General features: G+C 41.3%; 1 protein-coding gene across 2 annotated transcripts in view; it reads left to right on the top strand.

Moving 5' to 3' along the window:
* Positions 1 to 18,286, top strand: part of ANOS1 (anosmin 1) — a 356,611-nt gene that overhangs the window by 144,173 nt on the left and 194,152 nt on the right. For both annotated transcript variants that reach the window (XM_075335484.1, XM_075335483.1), the window contains one exon: positions 10,768 to 10,990. In XM_075335484.1, the coding sequence (XP_075191599.1) occupies positions 10,768 to 10,990 (223 nt within the window). The remainder of the gene's footprint in view (positions 1 to 10,767; positions 10,991 to 18,286) is intronic.

Here is an 18,286-nt window from a genome sequence, read left to right as displayed (position 1 = left end):
TATTAGCTGATCCTCGGCTGCTGTCACTCAACAAGCTGCTGATTTTACAAACTTTACTTGCTTGTGTTTCAAAACCTATACATCCTAGCTAGCTGACAACTGAAGGTATGCATAGAATCAGCATGATAGTGCCAGTATAGCAGTGGCTTTAGGTTATATAGAAAAATCCTGGTGATTGGTGCGCTTTAATTCAGTTGGTGAATTCTCCAAATCATGGCAGATAATATGCCTTTTTATAGTGATAGAATGGAGAAATAACTATAAAAGTAGAAAATATTAAACATATGAATGAGAAAAATTTGCCTGCAACTGGCTATGGCTTTAAATGATCACAAACGTATCACTTACTATCTCACTTGGACAAGGCATATGAATTCTATGGAAACAAGACAAGTGTTAATACAATTGTTCTGTGCTATATAATGCCACCACTTACACAGGACAATTTGCTGCCTATAATGATTTTTAGGACAGTTTAAAAATCGCTGCACCTGACGAGCTCTTGTTCCCTAGCTATTGCCTCATCTATGTGGCCTATAAGGGTGTGCATACACTTTAGATAGCTGCCTACTAAACACTTGCCTGTAATTTTTGCCAATCCACTATACACATAATTGCTTTACTTAGGCACGTATGCATATGTTTTTAATTAGAAAGGAAAAAGACGAACTTTATTATTTCCCAGGGAAACAGCATAATTTGACATTGAAATTCGATATGCTCCATCCTTCTTTCAACTAACTTAATTTGTTGAGGAGAGCATGATGGCCTCCATACCCCCTTATATTGTAGACTGGACCTGCCAAAATTAGTAGGGCTGTAAGTCCCACTGTTCTCCTGCATAGACTCTTTTAGCATTTTAGTCATCTATTGCTTAGTTATCATTAAGATCTAATTGATGATGAAATGTGAAGGTGTCAGAGAAAAAGAAAGCAGTCTTACCAACAGGTCATAGCACCAAAAAAATGGACATAGATTCCAAAAACATCACAGAAAATGAAAGCACCTTTCCTAATACCAGGCCACCATACCAATGTGTAAACAGGTGCCAGGAACGCAACAACGCAACACATGCGACTCAGTGGTGATTCACAACAAGTATTTATTTTACAGCAACAGGGAGTTAGAGAAAGGAAAGATAATCAATAAGTGATACAAGCATTCAACACAAGGCAAATCAATTCACAGTTGTCAGGGTAACAATTGACTGTTCTATTACATACAAGTACTAAAGATACTAGTCAACAAATTTCACTAGCGTTAACCCAATCCCAATTTTTCTGTCAGGGTTGAATCAGTGTATATATTCACAGTATATTTATGCAGGAAAATTCAAGTTATAAATTATTATATCTATTTTAATGGAGCAATAAGCTAAAAGCACTTGCGTTGCATTTAACTGCGTGTCAACACTCTAACTTCGGTAATCATTTATATATTCTTAGTACCATACATGAAAGCGGGAAAGAACAGCTTTGCTCATTCGGACACTCCACTGGAGTGAATGTTCATTTCTTGGTCTCTGGTCTTTGGTATTCAATCTTTGGTGTTTGATTGTGAAGGCTGGTCCTCCTTTGAGACAGTGCCTGGTGTTATGTCTTTGGTGCTTGACCACAAAGTCTGGCTTTTCTCTGAAGATGATATTTGGTATTTGGTCTTCAGGTTCATCTGGAGACGGTAGTCCATCTTTGAGTTCCTCTGAAGGCAGTATTCTGTATTCGGTCTTTGGATTCCGCTGATTATGGTATTCGGTATCCGGTCTTCCATTTCCTCTGTAGATGATAGAGCTCAGGTCTTCTTCAAACTCAGTTGTCTCCTGGTTACTTCCAGTACAGTCAACAAGGTCCTTCTCCGCTGTCTATACGTCTGCTCGTTTGCTAGTCATGGTGCCAACTTCGCCTGTTTAATGCCGTCCCATTGTTTTAAATTTTGGAACTGCGCCACAGTTGTCACCTGACCTTGCATTCTCTTGAGGAAACAGACTCCATACACTTTACTTCTTGTTGGTCCTGTCCCATCATCAGATGTCAGTATTTGTTTACAGGTGCTGTGAAACATTGGATAGGAGCGTCTTCTGCTTGCCAACCACATACAAGTGCGCTAACAGGATACAGCATCCTCATGATAAAAACAGAGGCAGGACAGGTGCAAAATACTGATGAGACAACCCATCAAAACCTACCAATTCATGGAGTGGATGGTTGTTAAGTACAAAATACACACAGATGAGGCATGCATAGGATACTGGTCTCACAGATATTTGTAGTTCACAGTGTCTGGCTTACTGGCTTACAGCCTATTGATGATGCCTCTAAAAATAAATCAGGTGGACTGTGCAGCACCATATAAGTGCACCCCACAAGGTCAGACACCCCATTTCACCCAATCAACACTAAAAGGTCCAGCTGAAGTGTGCATAAAAATGGAAAAATGTGCAATAAACATCTGAAAAAAAAATGTATAAACTACACTGTTTGCATATGAACCATTGAATTGTAAAGTGCCGCAGAATATGTTGGTCTATATAAATAAAGACTATTATTATTCTTATTCTTATTATTATTATTATGAGACTGTGGTCAATACTTAGGCCAAAATACACAATATTGCTATATTATTATTTATATTATTTGGGCCAAACTACACAATAGCGCTATAAACCACACAAAATGCATCACATGTATCTGTGTGACTTTCGCCCTATGCAAGCCTCATCTGTGAATGTTTTTAATATGCAACCACCCCCTCCATAAACTGGTAGGTTTGTCAGTGGTTTCAACACTATTTGCAGTGCAGCCACTGCCATTATCATGGAGGTCTGCTACATCCTGAATTGCATGGGTATTGTTGGCTGGTATTGGTAAGGCTGCTTTCTGTTTCCATGACTTTTTTTGATGTATTCATTTTTTACCGTGAACAGAAGTGTGAAAGTCATAACTACAAATTAATTTAATTTTTAGAATACCCCCGGTGTTGACCCCAGTTTCCTATAGGCCTGAAAATACTGGATACGTTTTGGAGTCTTCTTGTTTCCTTCTTCCTTCATCTGTTTCTGAGTTCAACGGAAAATGGAAAACCAAAAGCAACAGCTTACATTGGCTGCCTTTACATGTTTTATGATATCATTTAGCAATCCACAGAGTAAAATGGTTCATACAGTATATCTACATTGATAAGCATTCCCAAAATATAAGACTGTAAGGTGTACTTTCCATTAAAACTTGATGAAAATTCATTTCTCCTCCCCACCGTGGCCACTTTCCATGTTTGCTCTTTAGTTTTTCCTCCCCTTCTTCCAAGAGCCATAACCTTTTAATCTTTCCATCAATATAGCCATATGAAGGCTTGTTTTGTGCGGGACGAGTTGTACTTTGGAGTGACCCCATTAATTCTGCCACATAGTGTACTGAAAAATGAGAAAAAAGTTACAAGTACAGTGAAATGGCAAAAAAGTTAAATTCCACAATATATTGTTTTTTTTTTATTATTTACCATGTACATTATATGGCAAAACTGACCTGGCAGTATGATTCTCTAGGTCAGTATGGATTCATGGATGCAAAACATGTATAGTATTTTTTTTTTATTTAAGTGATAATTTTTTTTTAGAAATTTGCAACAAAAAAAAGGCGCTTTTAACCCATGATATTTTCATTTTTAAGGGATCTCGGGCTGTGTGAGAGCTTATTTTTGCGTTTTGAGCTGACATTTTAATTCTACCATTTGGTGCAGATGCAATGTTTTGATTGCCTCTTATTGGTTTTGGCAATGAAAAAATTGTGATTCTGTAGTTTTGATTTTCTTTCTCATGACACCGTTTACCGATCAGATTAATTTATTTTCTATTTTGGTAGATTGGGGATTTATGAATGCAGGGATACCAAATATGTGTATTTTTCTTTTTTTAATTGTTTTATTTTCAGTAGAGCAAAGGAGGGTGATTTGAACTTTTTTTTTCACATTTTTAAAAACTTTTTTCCCCCCACTTTTAATTTTATTTACTAGTCCCCTCAGGGGACTTGAAACTGTGATTATCTGATTGATTGTGGTGCACAGAGCAGTACATCAGCTTTGCTCTCTACAGCAGAAATACGGACTTCCAATGAACACCATCATGCAGCTGGCATTTATAGGAAGTTCGTCATGACAGACACGGGGGTCATCAGCTGACCCTTAGCTGTCATGACAACCTATTGGCACCCCGCTATCACATCATGGGGCTGCCAGTGAAAGAAGGGAATGACGCACTGCCTTCGCACTTAATCGTGCTGTTATAGATTGACAGTGGGTTTAAACTAGTTAACAGGCATGGGCAGATTTCTAATTCCCCCTTGCCTGTTAGAGGCACTTGTCAGCTGATCGAATCAGCCAACATGTGAAGAGAAACATAGGCTCAGCGTGTGAGCCGACATTGGACGTACCAGTATGTCCTCTGTCAGTAAGGTGTTAAACTGGATCTGTCACCAGATTTCACAATAGAAACTGCATATACGGTATTATTAGCTTATAAATCCATGTACATTCAGTCTCCATGTGACAGCTGCAGATTATACTAAGCAGTGTGAGGTTTCACCAAAGAGGAGGGACACTGAGAAACTGTCAATCAGCTGAGCAGAGATTGAGTTAAACTTTCAGAAAGCATTATACAGCCATTCGGACGTGGATTTTCAAAGCAAATACAACATTCATATCAAATCTTAGAGATTGTTTTAGTAATGTATGCAGTTTGCATTGTGATATCTGGTGACAGGTCCATTTTAAAGGCATTTTAATTACTAATGATTATGTTTATGACTTCGATAACGCAAACTAATGTGATACCTCTAGATTTTCCTTGATAAAAAAGGAGAGAAATTCCCATAAAATTAGACTTCTCTTGATCTGTATCTTTATAGTGTACTACTGTAATGTTTTGTTAATGATACATTCTGTATATTATAATTAGTAACAGTTTAACACAAACCTGTCAATTTTTTGTCAGCCAACAGACCATTGCATTGCAGCTGTAGGATGTGAGATTCTGGGTAAATGTGGAGCATCGAGCTGATTAGTAATTGAACCTAAATTTAGAACTTCAAAGAATAGTAATGAAGAGCAAAACACTCATAGCTCAGAAAAAAGCTGCAAAAACAGAGCAATGGAGAATAAGGCCAAGGGGCAAATGAGACCCCAAGGGATAATAAACCATTTTAATTAACTAGCTGCAAATTTGCAACTCACAGAAGACAACACTTTTCTTCACATGTGCAGTGCTTTAAAGTGAGATGCTATAATTAAAGCGGCCTCTACTGTAAAACACAAGCTGTATTATATATAAAGCACCGTACAAATAGCTCTGACACTCGGAAATAACTGCTTCAGTAGATTATCAGGACGGAAGATGATCAACCACAGCTTTTTATCATGGTGGAGGCATTTGTCCCCAAGCACAACAGATTTCCTAAAAGATAAACTAAGCTTAAAATAGCTCATAACATATGGCGATAGCTTACGTGAAAATCTAGAAATGGTAACATGTCGTGTATATAAACGTAAAGGGAATAAACACATGTATGTATGTTGACAGAACTCATCATTTTATTTTCTGTCTTCAATAGAATCCAAATCTACTGAAATGTCTTAACTCATAAAGGGATAATACACAAAAGAAACAGTAATGTGACAAATTTAACTCTGCGGCATCTGTGCATATAACCTTGGCTGCTGTTCTTACAATAATTCTATAGTATTGTGCAAGTAACTAAAAAGAGAAGCTGAAGAGCCTACGGGGTACTTTGCCCGCTGCGACAGTGCTAGCCATTTGTAGCAATGCCGAGCGCGATAGTCCTCGCCCCCGTCACAGATGCAATATCTTGTGATAGCTGCCGTAGCGAACATTATCGCTACGGCAGCTTCACACGCACTTACCTTCCCTGCGACATCGCTCTGGCCGGTGACCCGCGTCCTTCCTAAGGAAGCGGGTCGTTCGGCATCGACAGCAACGTCACACGGCAGGCGGCCAATAGAATTGGAGGGGCAGAGATGAGCGGGACGTAAACATGCCGCCCACCTCCTTCCTTCCTCATTGTAGGCGGGACGCAGGTAAGGAGATGTTCCTCGCTCCTGCGGCATCACACACAGCTAAGTGTTCTGCCGCAGGAACGAGGAATAACATCGTACCTGTCGCTGCAGCGAAATTAGGAAAATGACCAACACTACACAGATCACCTATTTTCGACGCTTTTACAATCCTTTATCGGTGCTTCTAGGCTTTACACGTTGCGACATTGTTACCGGCGTCGGATGTGCGTCACTTTCGATTTGACCACGGCGATATTGCAGTAGCGATGTCGCAACGTGCAAAGTACCCCTTAGGATAGGTCATCAATATCTGATCGTCCAGCGTCGGACACCCCGCACCCCTGCCGATCACCTGTCTTCGGTCACAACGGCGGCGGTTCCGGCATTGTCCTGTTTTCTGATAGCAGCCCTGGCTGGATACTGCACATCCTTCTCCTATTGATTAGAATGGGAGGTGGATGTGCAGTACCTGACCACGACCATTATCAGAAGATGGAGCAGCACCAGAAAAGAGCACTTCCGGCTGCCTGCTGCCGCCTCCGGGACCAAGAAGAGCTGGGGGTGTGGAGGTGCGGGGTGTTAGACCCCCACCTGTTCAGACATTGATGACCTATCGATAGGTCATCATTGTAAAAGTAGTGGACAACCCCTTTAAGAATGCTCATTTCATGATAAACTTTCAGGGTTAATTCGAACATTTCTGTGGTCAAGAATGTTGGAAAAGAGCCTAGTCATTAACTGGTTAAGAATTCAAAGTTGCACTCTGATTGGCTGTTATAGGCTGCAGAATCAGTTTTCTTTAAGACAGTTTTGATAAAGCAGACCCGTTGGACTCTGCCCTCTAAACAAAAGATTATCAGGATAAATTGTGCCAAATAAAATAGTTATGTGACTTTAATCACTTAATACATTTGATGCAGCCTTAGGCCTCTGCCACACTCACGTGAATTTCACGCACGTGCCGAGAGACACGTATTTCCCCTGCGTGTTGCGTGCAGGTAAGTACGTGTCTCTGGTACGTGCGTGACACGTGTGTTCTACGTGTGCTATCCGCGATAGCACACGTAGAACCGGTAATTATTATACTCACCTGGTCCTTCCTGATGTCCGCGCTGCTGTCCGTGGTGCTGATCCTCGGTCTCCAGCCCTCCCGTCTCCCCGCTGCTGCTGCTGCCAGGCAGTGAAGTGAATATTCAATGAGAATAATGAGCGGCGGTCGGCAGCAAGAGGCAGCAGCAGCAGAGACAGGAGGGCTGGAGAAGGTGAGTTAATGTTTTTTATTTTTTTCCCTGACATGTGTGTTTACTCCGGCGCGTGTCACACGGGACCGCATCCACACTACACCCGTGTGGTACGGGTGCGGGCCGTGTAACACCCGTGCTGCCGGAGAAAACACTGACATGTCAGCGCTTTGAAAATCGCACACACGTACAAACGCACACGGACACACGTTCCGTGTGGTTTTACGTGTGTGTGCCTGCTACCATAGGGTAGCATTGCTGTACATGTCTCCGTGCCGCCGGTACGTGTAAAAAATGACAAACACGTGCCGGAGGCACAGATGTGTGGGGCAGGCCTTAGGCATATCTGTGTGCTGTCCAATATATTAGATGCTAAATGGATCCTTAGGCTCTGTTCACATGTTGCACTATTTTTGCATTTTTTTCATTGGTTTTATGCAAATAATTGCGCCTAAAAATCTGCTTTTTACAGTAAAAGCCAAACCTATGAGATTCCAGAAATCTCATGTACTCACAAACATATGCGTGTTTTTTTCCTGACTGAAATGGAATACTGTTACATTTTTTGTTACATTAAAGAAGCAGCAGATCAATTCTTTCAGCGTTTTTGATGATTTTTTCATCACTGAAAGTAATGAGAGTGAAAAAGCGCAACTACTTTTTGCTGCTTTTGTTGTTAATGAAACTAAATGTAGAGTTTCATTGTTCTGTATACAGAGATCCCATCCAAACGGACCCATATAACAAGGATGAAACACAGAAGACATAATGTGTACCTCAGTTTTGCATCCAAGTTTCATCTGTTTTAACTGATGCCTTGCCAAAAGTCAATAGATAAAAAAATTCAGACAATCTACCTGCCTCAGTGATGGGTAAAAAGAATGAGAGAAGAAAATGGATGCAGCAAGGATGACACCTGAGAAAACAATCAATCTGCTTCTCTTGGATAGTTACACTCTCAGGGATCTATGAATGCAGTCACCTTTTCACATGTTCGTGCATTTAACACACGTGTGTGACAGTCTGTGTGATAGGTCAGTATGTTTGTGTGTATTCTCTGTGTGCTATCCATATGACATCTGGATAGCACAAGGACAGCATCAACTTTTATACTTGCCTGTCACCGGCGAAGCTGTTACTTTCGGGTTCGTAGTAAGTGCAGAGTGAATATGCATAAGCATAATGAGCAGGACCCGGAAGCAATAGTAGTGCCAGAGACAGCATATATATATTTTTTTTATTATTATTTTTTAAGGGACAGGTGTTTTCTCCAATACATGTCACACTGATCACATCAGTGTGCGGTCCATGTGACACCCATGCTGCCGGCAGAAAAAGGACATGTTGCCGTGTTGAGCACAAGGACATGCGTGTGCTACACACAGTCCATGTCAAAACACAGACGTGTGAGCAAGCCAATTGATTTTAATGGGTCTATGTGTTTCCGTATCTCCGGTACCAATGTCACACATACCGGATACACCAATGTGCGATGGAGGCCTAAGGCTGTCCTAACATAATAAAAATTCAAATCTAAACTTATGTGAGAGATAAGTACAACAATTTGCAACTTTTTCTTAAATAAAGCAACACTTTTGACGAGCATAATACAAAATTTTAGTTTACGATTTTTTTTCAACAACTCTGTTTAGATATAGGAAAATGAACCCAGGAACATTCACCAGAAAAGGTGTTACTCTTAAAGCTGCAATGGAAGCCCAATTCTGGACAAGCTGAATCCACAGATTTTAAAAAAAAAATCTTCAATGCGGTCCAAACAGGTTAAACGTCTTAGGACAAAATTGGATTGGAATCTTCATAATTAAAAATATTTTGCGCATTCGAAACGCGTTGAAGATTTCTAATGCTCTGTAAACCTGCTATCCAATTTGAAAGGATATACAATAAAGGGTTTTTTTTATTTTTTACTCTGCGGATTGAGCTTGTCCCCAAATCATGAGTAGTTGGTACATAAGAAGTCAGAAAATAGCGGCAAAGGTGAAAATCACCCCGGTAAGAATGAGTACCTCACAAATAATAGTGAATATAGCAATGAGGTGATTAAAATGTAACCTTTAATGAGAGTAGATAAAACAAAACACAAATCAAAAAGTGCTCGTGCAGTAAAAACACTGACAATCTGCAGTGTGTTTTAGGTGACCCATAAACAGTCAGTATATTATTGGGTACCACCTATGTTCCTACCCAGCGGGGATTAGAAAACACATATAGTGAGCGGTGTAATAAATTCAACGCATGATATGCCTAGGACAAAGATCACTTCAACCTCATAAATCAAATAATGGATTGATCTCACCCAGTCCAGTCGTCAAAATCTATCCTGCCACTGAACCATGCACTCTGGTCATATAGGTGGGTCAGGAGCAGGGCCTTGCGTAGTAGTAATACACTAGCCCTAAATAATATAGCTCCCGCCCTGACAAGGGCAGTCCACAGCTAGCCCTATACTGTGGCTTCCCCCAGTTGATCCTGGTGCCTCCCAACGCATTTCGCCGCCTCTAGCTCATTAGTTGAGATGCGTGCACCATTCAAGCTTGCAAGAGGACATAAGCCCTAACTGATCCCAGCTAGGTATATTCAAAGACTGACCAACGCGTTTCGCCACCTCTGGCTCGTCAGGGGAGATCCGTGCACCATTCAAGCTTCCAACAGGACATAAGCCCTAACTGATTCCAGCTAGCTAAAATTCAAAGACTAACCAGGACCAACTGTGGGAAGCCACAGTATAGGGCTAGCTGTGGACTACCCTTGTCAGGGTGGGAGCTATATTATTTAGGGCCAGTATATTCGCCATTATGCAAGGCCCTGCTCCTGACCCACCTATATGACCAGAGTGGACGGTTCGTTGGCAGGATGGATTTTGACGACTGGACTGGGTGAGATCAATCCATTATTTGATTTATGAGGTTGATGTGATCTTTGTCCTAGGCATATCCTGCGTTGAATTAATTACACCGCTCACTATATGTGTTTTCTAATCCCCGCTGGGTAGGAACATAGGTGATACCCAATAATATACTGACTGTTTATGGGTTACCTAAAACACACTGCAGATTGGCAGTGTTTTTACTGCACAAGCACTTTTTGATTTGTGTTTTTTTTTATCTAGTCTCATTAAAGGTTAAATTTTAATCACCTCATTGCTATATTCACTACAAAAGAAGTCACCAGTATTTAGACAGCAGCACATGGTAGGTTGAAGGTCATTGTCAATTTTAATATGGATTTGCATGTGTTTATTACTATTACTTGTCCATCTGATCTTCTTTCCTTGGTACATTATTAATGGATCAGACGGCACATCAGGAGGGAGAACATACATTGATGCAGTAAAGCTTATAGATTCTATATTTTTTCAGCTTTTCGCAGTGTTCATGCAGAACATAGTAAAAGTTGGAGTCAGCAGAGGAAGTAATAGTAACATTTTCTATCATTTTATTTTCAGCCGCTGTTTCCGAAGAAGCACTATGAATGTTTAACCAGCTGTGAGTTTCTAAAATCCGTCTTGTCAGTGAAGCAAGGCGACTGCCCAGCTCCAGAGAAAGCCAGTGGATTTGCAGCAGCCTGTGTGGAAAGTTGTGATGCTGATAATGAATGCTCTGGGGTAAAGAAATGCTGTTCAAATGGATGTGGTCATACATGTCAAGTACCTAAAAACCTGTACAAAGGTAGGACTTCTTAAGAACGTATCGATATTTCCTGCAGTTAGAAGCATAGGTTATTGTGCAGCTGGTGGGAATATAATTTCTGGCTGTAGATGACCCAGAAAGAATTGAAATTAATGCAAAGAATGAACTTTTGCTCTTTATTTTTGTTTTTTCTTTAACCCCTTTACATCCTTGGATGTACTGGTACGTCCAAAGTCATGTTCGTCCTTCTGATGCGGGCTCGCGCAGTGAGCCCGCATATTTCCCTGCACATGTCTTGTAACTCTAACAAATAAGAAAGCCTGCGGAGACACCATCACGTGTTTCTCAACGCTGCCAGGAAACTAGCCAGGTCTTTCACCGGGAAGGAACAACCACGGGAAGGGCAGTCTCCAGTCAAGGAGACCACCTATACCAAACATGGTATCCATCCACAGACAGCCGTTTCGGGGTATTTGCCCCTCATCAGTGTGGAGTAGGAATCTGGATAGTGGGGGCAATGCCTAGTTTGCATACTTCCCAGGGGGCGTTGCTCTAGAATCACTGCATTGAGAAACACGTGATGGTGTCTCCGCAGTGGATATGTTGATCTCCCTAAGATCAACAATGCTTGCTTAAGTAGTCTTTTACTAGGCATTGCCCCCACTAGCCAGATTCCTACTCCACACTGATCAGGAGCAAATACCCCGAAATGGCTGTCTGTGGATGGATACCATGTTTGGTATGGGTGGTCTCCTTGACTGGAGACTGCCCTTCCCGTGGTTGTTCCTTCTCGGTGAAAGACCTGGCTAGTTTCCTGGCAGCGTTGAGAAACACATGATGGTGTCTCCGCGGCTTTCTTATTTGCATACTTCCCAGGGGGCGTTGCTCTAGAATCACTGCGTTGAGAAACACGTGATGGTGTCTCCGCAGTGGATATGTTGATCTCCCTAAGGTCAGCAATGCTTGCTTAAGTAGTCTTTTACTAGGCATTGCCCCCACTAGCCAGATTCCTACTCCACACTGATGAGGGGCAAATACCCCGAAACGGCTGTCTGTGGATGGATACCATGTTTGGTATAGGTGGTCTCCTTGACTAGAGACTGCCCTTCCCGTGGTTGTTCCTTCTCGGTGAAAGACCTGGCTAGTTTCCTGGCAGCGTTGAGAAACACGTGATGGTGTCTCCGCGGCTTTCTTATTTGCATACTTCCCAGGGGGCGTTGCTCTAGAATCACTGCGTTGAGAAACACGGGATGGTGTCTCCGCAGTGGATATGTTGATCTCCCTAAGGTCAACAATGCTTGCTTAAGTAGTCTTTTACTAGGCATTGCCCCCAGTAGCCAGATTCCTACTCCACACTGATAAGGGGCAAATACCCCGAAACGGCTGTCTGTGGATGGATACCATGTTTGGTATAGGTGGTCTCCTTGACTGGAGACTGCCCTTCCCGTGGTTGTTCCTTCCCGGTGAAAGACCTGGCTAGTTTCCTGGCAGCGTTGAGAAACACGTGATGGTGTCTTCGCAGCTTTCTTATTTGCATACTTCCCAGGGGGCGTTGCTCTAGATTCACTGCGTTGAGAAACATGTGATGGTGTCTCCGCAGTGAATATGTTGATCTCCCTAAGGTCAAAAATGCTTGCTTAAGTTGTAACTCTAACAGGCAAGGGTGGATCAGACATCCACCCAGGTTTGCTAACTAGTTAAAAGGAACTTGTCACCAAAGTTGGCGACTATAAGCTGCGGCCACCACCAGTGGGCTCTTATATACAGCATTCTAACATGCTGTACTGTATATAAGCGTCCATGCTACTGTGTAGAACATAAAAATCACATAATAATACTCACCTGAGGGGTACTGGGGTGCACATTGGTCGGGTGGGTGGCTCCATTCTCTTGTACCAATGCCTCCTCTTTTGGCCATCTTTGTCCTCCTTTTTCTGAAGCCTGGGGAAATGACGCATCTTATGTCATCTACACTAGCCGGCATTGAGGTCCCACGCAGGTGCATTACAATACTTTGAAATGCCCTGCCCAGGGCAGGTCAAAATGCGCAGGACCTCAGGAGGAGACCCCTTAGGGGAGTATTATAAAGTGATTTTTATGTTCTACACAGTGGCATTGGCTCTTATATGCAGCATGTTAGAATGGTGTATATAAGAGCCCACTGGTGGTGGCCGCAGCTTATAGTCGCCATATCTGGTAACAGGTTCACTTTAAATCTCTGACAGCAATATTTAACTCGCACCAACAAGGAGTGTGCCATTCCCCAAACACATTGAAGACCCAGTAACGTGATCATGGGGCACCGATGTTTTTTTAAGACAGCCGGGGGTCAGCTGATGACCCGTTTCATTGTCATGACACAGTCTTGTGAATGCCGGCTGGGCTGTCGGCATTCACAGGAGATGAGCCTTTCTGTTATACAGATGCCCTGCTCTGTATAACACAAGTTATCAGAAGATTGTAGCTTCAAGTCACCTAAGGCTATGTGTCCATGGGAGAATGTAGCTGCGGATTTTTCTGCATCAAAATCCGCAGCTTTCCCGCAAAATCCCGCGGATTTACCGCGGAATTGCCGCGGATTTGATGCGGATTTTGGTGCGTTTTTTTTTTTTTTCCCCAATTTTAAAGCCAAAATCCGGATGAAAATCCGCAACAATAATTGACATGTTGCAGATTTTTCCGGACCAAAATCCGCACGAAATCCGCTGCGGAAAAATCCGCAGCGTGGACACAGCATTTCCAAAATGCCATAGAAATGGCTGGGAAGTACCTGTGCTGCAGATTTTCGGGAAATCCGCGGCTTTTCCACGAGAAATCCGTGGCAAAATCCGCGCATTTTCCGCAGCATGGGCACATAGCCTAAGGGTGAAAAAAAAACAAACACAAAAATTCAAACCACCCCCTTTTGTCCCACTGAATAAAATAATAAAAAAATACACATTTTATATTAACTAGTTCAGAAATGCCTGACCTACCAAAATGTATATTAAATTAATCTGTTTGGTAAAGAGATAATGATAAAAAATAAAAATGTTAGAATGTGTTTCCACATTACAATAAAATGCAATAAAAGGAGATCAAAACATCATATCTACACCAAAATGGTATAATTAAAAACATTAGTGCAGGATGCAAAAAACAAGTCATCACTTTAGCCACAGATACCAAAAATTGAGAATGTTTTGGGTCTCAAAAAATGTCGATAAAAACACAATTCTGTTTTGTTTTTTTTACAACTGTCTGATTTTTTTTCACTACTGAATTAAAAAAATAAAAGAAACCTATCCATGTTTGATATCTTTGAACACGTACTGACCTGGGGAATCATATTTCCAGGTCAGTTTTACCATATAGTCAACATGGTAAATAAAAAAAAACAAACTATTGTGGAATTACACTTTTTTTTTTACAATTTCGCCACACTTGGATTTTTTTCCCCTGTGTTCCAATATAATATGTGGCCGAATGAATGGTGTAATTCAAAAGTACAACTCGTCCCACCAAAAACAACCCTTCGTATGGCTATATTGATAGAAAGATAAATAAGGTATGGCTCTTGGAAGAAAGGGAGGAATAAACAAAAAATGAAAAATCGCTGGGTGGTGGGTCGCTGGGTTCCTAATGCCTCTCTAGACCTAAAAGCATAATAACTAGAAGGGGTTAAAAAAAATTATTATACTGTCCTAGGCCCTCATCCATCTCCTTATACTTCCCCTGATGTGGTCAATATGGAGAGTATGTGGGCTTTATTGCCAGAATAACCCAAGACTCATGTGGAGGACCAGTAAAACTGCAGAGGTGGCATAGGGACTCAGTTTAAAGGGAAAGGGGAGCTTACTATATTCCATACCATTCCCCGCCTTTTAATGTTTTGTTTAACCCTTTTCCATTCTTCAAAGGAATTCATAGAGGTTTATTACAAGTCAACTTTTGTATCTCTAACTCTAAATCACAATGCTCCATTATTTAGAAAAAGGTAAACATTGATAAAAAAAATCAAACAAAAAAAACAAAATAATGATAATAATAATACTTATTGTTGAAAATAACATAACAATCATGCACCATGCCTGGCAATATGATCAAGAAAAGATTTTGGGAATATTCTGGTTGATACATACTGCAATCTGAATAATTTTCTCATACATCGCTGTGGGACAGCTGACAAAACAAAACCTTTGATACCAACTGTGTTATTGTTATAGCAGGATAAATAGGATACGATATCGCACCTACTAAAACAAATTTTTGACTTTGTAGTGTATGGTAATGCTGAGTTTTTCAATTTGGTGGCAGCTATCTGCTCTGTCTGTAAGATGCTATTGGAGTTTTAGGTATTGGATTACTTTCAATGAAGCTAATTTAGAGGAGCTGCACGCCCAACTTTTTTTATTTTTTCTCATCTTATTGCAAAAGCTAATATGTATGTGCTCAGCATCAATTAATTAAAAATATATACATAGATCCCAAATTTTGTACACTAGTGTGCAAAAGTTTTAGGCAGGTGTGGAAAGTATGTGGCAAAGTAAGAATGTTTAAAAAAAAAAAAAAGAAGTGAAAATAGTTTATTTTTATCGTTTTGGCAACTGAATGAACAAAAAATAAATCTAAATCAATCAATATTTGGAGTGCTCGCCTTTTGCCTTTAAACCAGCATGAAAACGTAAATTTTTTTGGATACACTGGCGCATAGGATTTTAAGGAACTTGACAATAAAGGCCGCTTGACACGCGTCGATTTATCAGGCGATCGAATGTGCGACGTAACACGCCCAGATCGTATTAACGATTTGCCGGTATCGCTTATTGGTCATTTATTTGCTGTTAAACGTAACGATCTCAAAATGGACGCATCAGCGATCAACGATACAGTCAGGGCCAGAAATATTTGGACAGTGACACAAGTTTTGTTATTTTAGCTGTTTACAAAAACATGTTCAGAAATACAATTATATATATAATATGGGCTGAAAGTGCACACTCCCAGCTGCAATATGAGAGTTTTCACATCCAAATCGGAGAAAGGGTTTAGGAATCATAGCTCTGTAATGCATAGCCTCCTCTTTTTCAAGGGACCAAAAGTAATTGGACAAGGGACTCTAAGGGCTGCAATTAACTCTGAAGGCGTCTCCCTCGTTAACCTGTAATCAATGAAGTAGTTAAAAGGTCTTGGGTTGATTACAGGTGTGTGGTTTTGCATTTGGAAGCTGTTGCTGTGACCAGACAACATGCGGTCTAAGGAACTCTCAATTGAGGTGAAGCAGAAGATCCTGAGGATGAAAAAAAAAGCAAAAATCCATTAGAGAGATAGCAGACATGCTTGGAGTAGCAAAATCAACAGTCGGGTACATTCTGAGAAAAAAGGAATTGACTGGTGAGCTTGGGAACTCAAAGAGGCCTGGGCGTCCACGGATGACAACAGTGGTGGATGATCGCCGCATACTTTCTTTGGTGAAGAAGAACCCGTTCACAATATCAACTGAAGTCCAGAACACTCTCAGTGAAGTAGGTGTATCTGTCTCTAAGTCAACAGTAAAGAGAAGACTCCATGAAAGTAAATACAAAGGGTTCATATCTAGATGCAAACCATTCATCAATTCCAAAAATAGACAGGCCAGAGTTAAATTTGCTGAAAAACACCTCATGAAGCCAGCTCAGTTCTGGAAACGTATTCTATGGACAGATGAGACAAAGATCAACCTGTACCAGAATGATGGGAAGAAAAAAGTTTGGAGAAGAAAGGGAACGGCACATGATCCAAGGCACACCACATCCTCTGTAAAACATAGTGGAGGCAACGTGATGGCATGGGCATGCATGGCTTTCAATGGCACTGGGTCACTTGTGTTTATTGATGACATAACAGCAGACAAGAGTAGCCGGATGAATTCTGAAGTGTACCGGGATATACTTTCAGCCCAGATTCAGCCAAATGCCGCAAAGTTGATCGGACGGCGCTTCATAGTACAGATGGACAATGACCCCAAGCATACAGCCAAAGCTACCCAGGAGTTCATGAGTGCAAAAAAGTGGAACATTCTGCAATGGCCAAGTCAATCACCAGATCTTAACCCAATTGAGCATGCATTTCACTTGCTCAAATCCAGACTTAAGACGTAAAGACCCACAAACAAGCAAGACCTGAAGGCTGCGGCTGTAAAGGCCTGGCAAAGCATTAAGAAGGAGGAAACACAGCGTTTGGTGATGTCCATGGGTTCCAGACTTAAGGCAGTGATTGCCTCCAAAGGATTCGCAACAAAATATTGAAAATAAAAATATTTTGTTTGGGTTTGGTTTATTTGTCCAATCACTTTTGACCTCCTAAAATGTGGAGTGTTTGTAAAGAAATGTGTACAATTCCTACAATTTCTATCAGATATTTTTGTTCAAACCTTCAAAGTAAACGTTACAATCTGCACTTGAATTCTGTTGTAGAGGTTTCATTTCAAATCCAATGTGGTGGCATGCAGAGCCCAACTCGCGAAAATTGTGTCACTGTCCAAATATTTCTGGACCTAACTGTATATTGTTGGACCCAGGCGGTCATTTGAATGTTGTTCGATGTTGGCAGGGTGTCAAACGGAGCAATATGTCGGCTGCTTCCCCAAAACGAACAATTTTTTGAAAATGAACGACGTGTCAACGATCCACGATTTTCATCATATTTGCGATCGTTCAGAGTCGCTCGTAGGTGTCACACGCAACGACGCAAACAGTGCCGGATGTGCGTCATGGAATTTGTGACCCCGATGACATATCTCCCGATGAATCGCCGCATGTAACGGGCCCTTAAGGTTGTTCCAAACATCTTGGACAACCAACCACAGCTCTTCGGTGAATGTAGGCTTGTGTGAATCCTTGTCTCTTCATATAATCCCAGCCAGACTTGATGTTGGGAAATCAAGGCTCTCTCGGGACCATATCTTCACTTCTAGGGCTTCATGTTCCTCTTTATTTTGAAGATAGTTCATAATAATTTTGGCTGTATGTTTTGGGTCATAGTCCTGCTGCAGAAAGAAAGTACCATATTTTTTGTTTTATAAGATGCACCGGATTATAAAATGCACTGGATTATAAGATGCACCCTAAATTTGAAGGAAGAAAATAGGAAAAAAACTATTTTTACTGTTAAAATGAGGGTCCATCTTATAATCCTAGTGCCTCTTACATTAGCTTACCAGGGAGAGCGGCGGTGTTGGAGCGGATCATGAAGGTCTCAGGAGGCAGTGTAAGCAATGCTGTGGGTTCGGAGGAGGGGGTGTCGTGGCTCTTGAGGGTCGTCATTGCTGCGGGCTTGAAGGATGGGGTGTCGCGGCTCAAGAGGGTCAGTGTGTGG

Source organism: Anomaloglossus baeobatrachus, chromosome 2, assembly GCF_048569485.1.
Source record: "Anomaloglossus baeobatrachus isolate aAnoBae1 chromosome 2, aAnoBae1.hap1, whole genome shotgun sequence".
Taxonomy (NCBI): domain Eukaryota; kingdom Metazoa; phylum Chordata; class Amphibia; order Anura; family Aromobatidae; genus Anomaloglossus; species Anomaloglossus baeobatrachus.
This window is presented reverse-complemented; position numbering and strand designations above follow the sequence as displayed.